Below are 8,133 nucleotides of genomic sequence, written 5' to 3' on the forward strand. Positions count from 1 at the left end.
AGACCATATTTTGACTTTAGGACCCCATTATATCACATGAAAAAATCCCCTATAACTTAAAAATGAGAATTATGTGAGAAGGGGTGACTTTATATAGAAATCATAACTTAAATGCACATTTTTTTGTATGTTTGGTCGACCGAACCAAAACATATAGAACACATTCGGTCGACTAAACCTCGCCAGGATTGACTATTGACCACTTGGTCGATTGAACCAGAACATGCATAGATCTTTGGTCGACCGAACCTCCCTAGGATAAACAAGTTGACTCTTCGATCAACTGACCAGAAATAAGCTACAACGCTTTAATCGACTGAACCACCTTGGGGGATGTCCCAATGTTCTGGTCGACCGAACCTTCAACCTCAGTTCATAATCTGACCCTTCATAGAATCTGAGGTACATATCAACAAGGAAATGAATGGTTGGAGGAAGATTTGAACTAAAATTGTGGCCCATCAATGGTCATGTCTTAAACTTGAAATCTTTCATTAGTAGGATTTTTTTTCGAAATTCTGGCAAAATAGTTATTTAGGCATCCATGCATAATTTCATGCATAACCACGCACAATAGGTTGCATATATGTTCATATCCTATTTGTATGTATTTTTGCACTAAGTACACCCATACATAAATACACATTGCATCTCATGGTCATGCATTAAATACTTATGCATTCATACATTTCATAATCACGCATCCCATGCTCAATTTCATAATCATGCAGACATAGTCATCTCCAATAAGTTGGTAGTCACATCCTAAGTTTCTGCTTTGAATTATATGATAATGTTGCTAACATATTGCATCCATATAGGCATCCCATTTACTTTCCCAAGGTTTCTGGAAGAGATCAGATTCATTTATGGAGGACACTGTTGTTTATCAGGAGACCGAGTCCGTAGTACAGTTGTATTCTGAAAAACAGCAAAAGCAGTGGGGAGATAGCTTGAACGAGGAATCAAAAGTGGAATTACCTGCCAAAGTGTGCTTATATACCCGATCAAACCCCCGGGAGGAACTAAAAACTATCTGGAAGGATTGGACCCCGCAACGCCGTTTGGAATTCTCACAGTTATATGGCCATATTGGTTTCTTGTTACACATAATGGTGAATCTTTAGATGGTGAAGGCATTGGTGGACTTTTGGAATCCTCCGTACACATGTTTTACGATAGATGGAATCGACATGGTTCCTACAATTGAAGAGTACACCTCGTTACTGCATTTGATGACACAACGATCATCCTACCGTACTTATGTGCCTAATTCTAGGATTTCCTTAGCAAGGGAGTTGTATAACCTTGCTGGGGTCAAGATTCAACGAACGGTAGGGGAAAGCAAAAGGATCACTTGGAAATGCTTGAAGGAGTTGTTGGAAGAAGAGAAAGGTGAAGAGGTTCAGATACATTTGTTCGCACTGGCCATATATGGCCTAATTATATTTCCCAAAGAACTAGGGACCATTGATAGATCCACTATTTCTTTTGTGGCGCAAGTAAAGAATGGGGCTAATCCAGTTCCCGGGATTTTGGCAGAAACCTTTCGATCTCTTAACAAATGCAGGAGCAAGGGTCAGGAACGACTGAAATGTTGTGTATCATTACTCTATGTTTGGTTTGCCAGTCACCTGCCAAGTAACCAAGGGGGGTACCGTAACACCTTTTCAGCTCTTCGAATGCCCTTAGCCAAGTTCGAGGAGGCTCAGCAGAATGTTCAATGGAGCAAGGCTAACTGGAATGAAAAATTACACAAACTGAGGGAGTTGGGATTAGTTTGGCAAGCGCCATGGATGAACCATTCCAACATGATGTATCAATGTGGAAACTTCCTGTGGGTCTCGTTATTAGGTCCATGGGGAGGAATAGCATACGCTCCTTTGATGGCAAGAAGGCAAGTGGGAGCGTCTCAGTTTGTGCCTATGATTCATGGATTAGCCGACTCGGACTTCGCATATGAAATAGGAGACACTCAAAATCAGATTAGAAAGTTCATGGTGGCTTGGAAACATGTGCACCTAATAGGTCCAGGTGATGGAATTGCCACAATCCAAGGAAATTATGAAGTATGGCGGGAAAACCGAGTAAACCCCCAACTCAAAAGAATCCCAGAAGTCGTTATTGAGCGTATTAAATCACCAAGCGCATGCATGCAATTGAAGCTACAAGGGGATCCGTACCTAGCAGAAAAGGGAGATGCAAGAGCAGAAGTAGAGAATCAGCAAAAGGAGGCACTAGTCTCTGTCTATCGCAAGGAAATCAAGCGACAGAGGATTCGGTACATACAATCATAAGAAGAGGTCATGGCTCTAAGGAAGGAAAGACGAAGGCTTCGAGCAGCACTTGAATGGAAATCTCAAATGTTAGAAGATGCCCATACCAAAAGTAAAAAGAAATCGCTCTACATACAAGAGCTGGAGAGACAGTGGGATGAGCAGAGAAGCAAGTATAAGCAAGTATTGGAAAAGATGGAGCCGTGCATAACGAAAGCGGGCTACTGGGAGGCCAAGTTTCAGGTTTTGCATAAAAAGACGACACAGCAAAATGCAGAGATTGTGCAATCATGAGCAGATCTTGATTTAATATTTGGTTGGATTTGTTATTGTATGAAAGGATTCTTTTAATGAAAAGCAGATTTTCTTTTCTAGAATGATGGTGATCTCTTCCATGAACCTTGATTGGAGTACATTAGGTTGCATACATATGTTTCATATTTGTGAATTTTACACATGTCTTAAAAAGACCATCGCATTTCATGCATTCATACCTCCATAATTATGCATTCACGATTCTAAAAAGGGAAAGTTTTGGTTTGCAATGCCTAGCTACAGAATTCGTTTGAGCAAGCAACATTGAGACTGTCACGCATCAATACAATACCAAGAGAAGGGCAAAAGAAATGAGTGAACAATTGGAAGGTAGAGTCCTGGGCATAGAGCAAGGACAAGAAGAATTGAATGAAAAAATGAGCAAGATCCTAGAATTATTGATGAACAAAGGAAAAGCAGTGCAGAATGATCCGGAGACAGATATGGACCCCACTCATCCTCCAGGGTTTACCCCAGTGCATGGACAAACGTCAGCTCCACTACCTGGCGTCATGGAGGGTTCGATGCCAAGTATACCCCCGTTCATTCCTAATGTACCAGAACAGGGGTTCCCAGTGGTGGGGACTCCCCCTTTAGTAGCTTCTGATCTGGGGATGAACAGATCAGAAACTGAACGTCGTTACGACGTACTCAAGGAACACCTGAAAGCTATTGAGGGATCCAATACATTCGACTCTGTAGATCCCAATGACATGTGCCTCGTGCCAAAGGTCACCCTGCCATCAAAATTCAAAATACCAGATTTTGAAAAATTTGATGGAACTCATTGTCCTCGAACTCACCTGCGCCTGTATTGCCAAAAAATGGCTGCACATACCGATAATGAGAGACTAATGATGCATTGCTTTCAAGATAGCTTGACAGGGGCAGCTATCAGGTGGTATATTCAACAAGATCGGGCTCGGATCCGCACATGGAAAGATCTGGCTAACTCTTTCATAACCCAATACCGCCATGTTATAGAAATGGCACCCAATCGTATGACCTTGCAGAGTATGCAAATGAAACCCACCGAAACATTCAGAGAATATGCATATAGGTGGAGGGACATGTCTGTTCAAGTAAACCCTCCGGTGGAAGATAGGGAGGCTATTTCCCTATTTGTGAATACATTGAAAGATCCTTACTTCAGGCATCTCCTAGGGGCAACCCCCCATGACTACATGGACATCGTTTCTACTGGAGAGAGGATTGAGACAGCCATCAAAGTCGGAAGAACTAAAAGTATTAGTGCAGAGACTGGTCTAAGCAAGAAGTGGACAAGCAAGAAGAAGGAAAAAGAGGTCCATATGGTTCGAGGGCAACAATATCAAAGAGAGCATGGCCAAGGGACTAGGAGGAATTTTGCTTTCAAACCCTCTGTTAATCAGACTATCCATACAGGCACAAGACCCCAGGTTGTTCCTTCCAGGCATATGCCCACCCAACCGAATGTGCGGACACATGACAAAGGCATCCAGAGAAATGTGAGAAGGATAGATCCTATTCCAATGACATACTCAGAATTATTCCCACAATTGATGGAAAGGAACTTAGTTTCAGTCATTCCTGGAATGGTCGTTACGGCACCTTTTCCACAATGGTATGACCTCGAAGCCAAGTGTGCGTATCACGCTAACACTCCCGGGCACACTATTGAGCGTTGTTGGGCATTCAAAAATAAGGTTCAAACACTAAGAGAAGCCGGATGGCTAGCATTTGATGATAAACAACCAGGAATTCAAGGGAACCCTTTGCCCAATCACGGGGGTAACAATGTCGGAATGATAGGAGAAGGAATAGATGAAGTAGATTTTGAACAAATCTCTCTAGATTGGGTGTTCAATGAACTTACTGCAGCAGGTCAAATAGGGCAAGGGGCTATTTGCCCTACCAACGCACTGTGTTTATGTCAGAGTAAGGAAGGAAGATCTGTAAGACAGTGTGGAACTTTTAGAGTGTTTTTGCAAAAGATGGTGGATAACAAGTCTGTAGAGATCGGTTGTACCCGCAAAGGTGGAGAGATTGCAGTCATTGGGGAAAACAGACCAGTATATCATCAGTGCACTAATCAACCATTCATACCCACCATGAACAAGGCCCTTCCCACGCAGGAAGCGCCAGCTCGCTTGGTGATCTCTACTCCCAGGCCATTCCCATACAAAAGTGACCAAGCAGTACCCTGGAAACATGAATATGAAGCGTATGTCGAAGGAAGCACCAGCAATATAGCAGGGGTAAAAGGGATAACCCGAAGTGGTAGGGTGTATATGCCAGATTCTTCTAAATCAAATCGAAAAAATGCAGGGGAACCAGACAGGGTAGTGAAAAGTCCAATATCCAATGGAGAGGCCGAAGAATTCCTGAAGATAATAAAGCATAGCGAGTACAACATTGTGGACCAACTAAAGAAAATGCCAGCTCACATATCTGTTTTGTCACTTCTACTAAATTCAGAGACCCATCAGGAGGCGTTACTTAAAGTTCTAAATCAAGCCTACATTCCCCAAGATATCAGGGTCGATAAATTCAATCATGTGATCGGATGTCTGGCAGCCTCCAACTACATCACTTTTACTGATGAAGAAATTCTGCCAGAAGGACGGGGGTATAACAAGGCGCTACATATATCCACCAAATGTAAGGATCACATGATGTCTCGAGTCTTGATAGATAATGGGTCATCCCTCAATGTTATGCCAATGACTACACTGCAAAGGTTACCCATTGATACTTCTTATGTGACACCAAACAATTTGGTGGTGCGTGCGTTCGATAGAACACGAAGAGAGTCAGTAGGGTTGCTTGACATCCCTATTCAGATTGGACCAGTAACCTTCAATATCACTTTTCAAGTCATGGATATTACACCTTCATACAGTTGTCTCTTGGGAAGGCCGTGGATACATAATACAAGGGCAGTTCCATCATCTTTGCATCAACTAGTAAAATTTGTCGTAGGGGATAAACTGGTATGTGTTTATGGAGAGATCGATATAATGGTTACTAAACCTTCTTCCACTCCCTATGTGGAAGCAGCTGAAGAAGCCCATGAAGATTCATTCCGAGCATTTGAGATCATCAACGTCATTACTATAATGGAGGGATCTTTTATCCCTCAACCTCGGATCTCTTCTTCCACACGTATGGTGGCTACTGAAATGATTAAATCGGGGTTTTGCCCAGGAAGAGGATTGGGGAAGTATCTTCAGGGCATCGCAATGCCATTATTACCAGAAGGCATGAATGAGAGATACGGCATCGGATATACTCCTACTTTAGCTGACCATAAGAAGAAGGCAGAAGAGAAAAGAATACTCTGAATCGAGAGGCGCACAGGAAGAGTAAGTACCAAATGGGGGGTATAAGTCCCGCCAATGAATCAGACCTTTCGAAAGGGCAATCAAGTCACTCTTGAGGAAGGAATGAAATAGATGAGCATATTGGCCTTGGAATCGGGGGACCACATGAATGACTCAAGTAGATGGATCTACCCATTGACTACAGGAGCAGAAATCCAAAACTGGACATCTTTTGATTACCCAATTCACTTCATGTAATAGCTTTTGCTCATTTTTGCATTTATTGCATCATGTGATCAGTTGTCAAAGAATTGTTTACCTTTATTTTATGCAGGGATAGGGAAAATAATCATACCAGTATTCAGGAGCCAAAAATCGATGTTAACTTTGAAAACTTAATCCTAGAAGCTGAAATAGAAGAGGAAACCAACTTATCACCTGAAATGTGAAGAATGTTGAAATCAGATGAAAAACCAACTTTAACCAGTAGTGACCCCACGGTCACAATAAATTTGGGGACTAATGAGGAACCAAAAGAAGTAAAAATCGGGGCACTGTTGGGAGGAAGAGAAAGATGCGAAATGATAAACCTTCTGAAGGAATACCAAGATGTCTTCGCATGGTCATATCAGGACATGCCGGGTTTGGATACAGACTTAGTAACACATAAAATACCCATTTAGCCAGATAGTAAACCGGTAAAACAGAAATTGAGGAGAATGCGCCCAAATATGTTGATCAAAATAAAAGAAGAGGTACAGAAGCAGTTTGAGGCTGGTTTTTTAGAAGTAGCCAAATATCCAGAGTGGATGGCCAATGTAGTTCCAATAATGAAGAAAAATGGAAAAGTGAGAGTCTGTGTTGACTATCGAGACTTGAATAAAGCTAGCCCTAAAGATAATTTCCCACTTCCACATATAGATGTGCTGGTAGACAATATGGCGGGACATGCCCTGTTTTCATTCATGGATGGATTTTCTGGATATAATCAAATTAAGATGGCCCCAGAAGATAAAGAGAAGACCACGTTTATCACCTTATGGGGGAACTTTTTGCTACAAGGTTATGCCTTTCGGTTTAAAGAATGCAGGGGCAACCTATCAGAGAGCCATGGTAACGTTATTCCACAACTTGATGCATAAGGAGATAGAAGTATATGTGGACGACATGATCGTTAAGTCTCGGGATGAGTATAGCCATGTGATGAACTTAAGGAAGCTATTTAAAAGGCTACGAAAATGTCAACTGAAATTAAATCCAGAAAAATGTACATTCGGAGCTTCTTCAAGAAAATTGTTGGGATTTATTGTAAGTGAGAAAGGGATTGAGGTAGACCCAAATAAAATAAAAGCTATTCGAGAAATGCCTAGTCCCAAAACCGAAAAAGAGGTCAGGAGTTTCCTAGGCAAATTAAACTACATAGCCCGATTTATATCTCAGTTGATTGCTACTTGCGAGCCCATATTTAAGCTGTTAAAGAAGGATAACCCCGAAAAATGGAATGAAGATTGTCAAAAAGCTTTTGAGAAAATAAAATAATATCTATTGAACCCTCCAGTTTTGGTTCCCCCTGTACCTGGAAGGCCTCTTATATTATACTTAGTAGTATCAGAGAATTCCATAGGGTGTGTGTTAGGACAACACGATGAGTCTGGAAGAAAGGAGCGCGCCATCTATTATCTAAGCAAAAAGTTCACAGAATATGAATCTAGGTACTCTAACCTGGAGAAGACAGTGTTGCGCTTTGGTGTGGGTGGTTAGCATATTAAGGCAATACACGCTGTATTACACAACAGTGGCTGATTTCTAAAATGGATCTGATTAAGTATGTTTTCGAGAAACCCGCAGTAACAGGACGGATGGCTCGTTGGCAAATGCTGTTAACTGATTATGATATTACATATGTAATAAGAAAAGCCATCAAAGGGAGCATTATAGCAGAATATTTGGCTGATAGGGCTGTTAATGATTACCAACCCATGGAGTTTGACTTCCCGGATCAAGATATTGATTCAATTGATCAAGAAAAGGAAGGATAATGTTGGGTGGAAGATGCTATTTGACGGGGCGAACCAACGTATGGGGGCATGGAATAGGGGCTGTACTCATATCACCAGAGGGTAAATATTACCCAGTCACAACCAAACTCACCTTTCTGTGTACCAATAATATAGCTGAGTATGAAGCGTGCGTATTGGGCCTACAAGGTAGCTATTGACCGAGGCATTAAAAAATTGATC

At 41.7% G+C, this 8,133-nt stretch overlaps 1 protein-coding gene across 1 annotated transcript; it reads left to right on the forward strand.

The window, feature by feature from the left end:
* The first annotated feature begins 3,775 nt into the window (after positions 1-3,775).
* Positions 3,776-5,914, forward strand: LOC131148357 (uncharacterized). The gene has a single exon (XM_058098069.1). The coding sequence runs from the start codon at positions 3,776-3,778 to the stop codon at positions 5,912-5,914; it is 2,139 nt and encodes a 712-aa protein (XP_057954052.1).
* The last annotated feature ends 2,219 nt before the right edge of the window (positions 5,915-8,133 follow it).

The sequence above is a fragment of the Malania oleifera genome, chromosome 2 (assembly GCF_029873635.1).
Source record: "Malania oleifera isolate guangnan ecotype guangnan chromosome 2, ASM2987363v1, whole genome shotgun sequence".
Classification (NCBI taxonomy): domain Eukaryota; kingdom Viridiplantae; phylum Streptophyta; class Magnoliopsida; order Santalales; family Ximeniaceae; genus Malania; species Malania oleifera.

Coding starts and splice junctions, on each gene's coding strand:
- LOC131148357 (XM_058098069.1), top strand. CDS start 3,776: ATGGACATCGTTTCTACTGGAGAGAGGATTGAGACAGCCATCAAAGTC.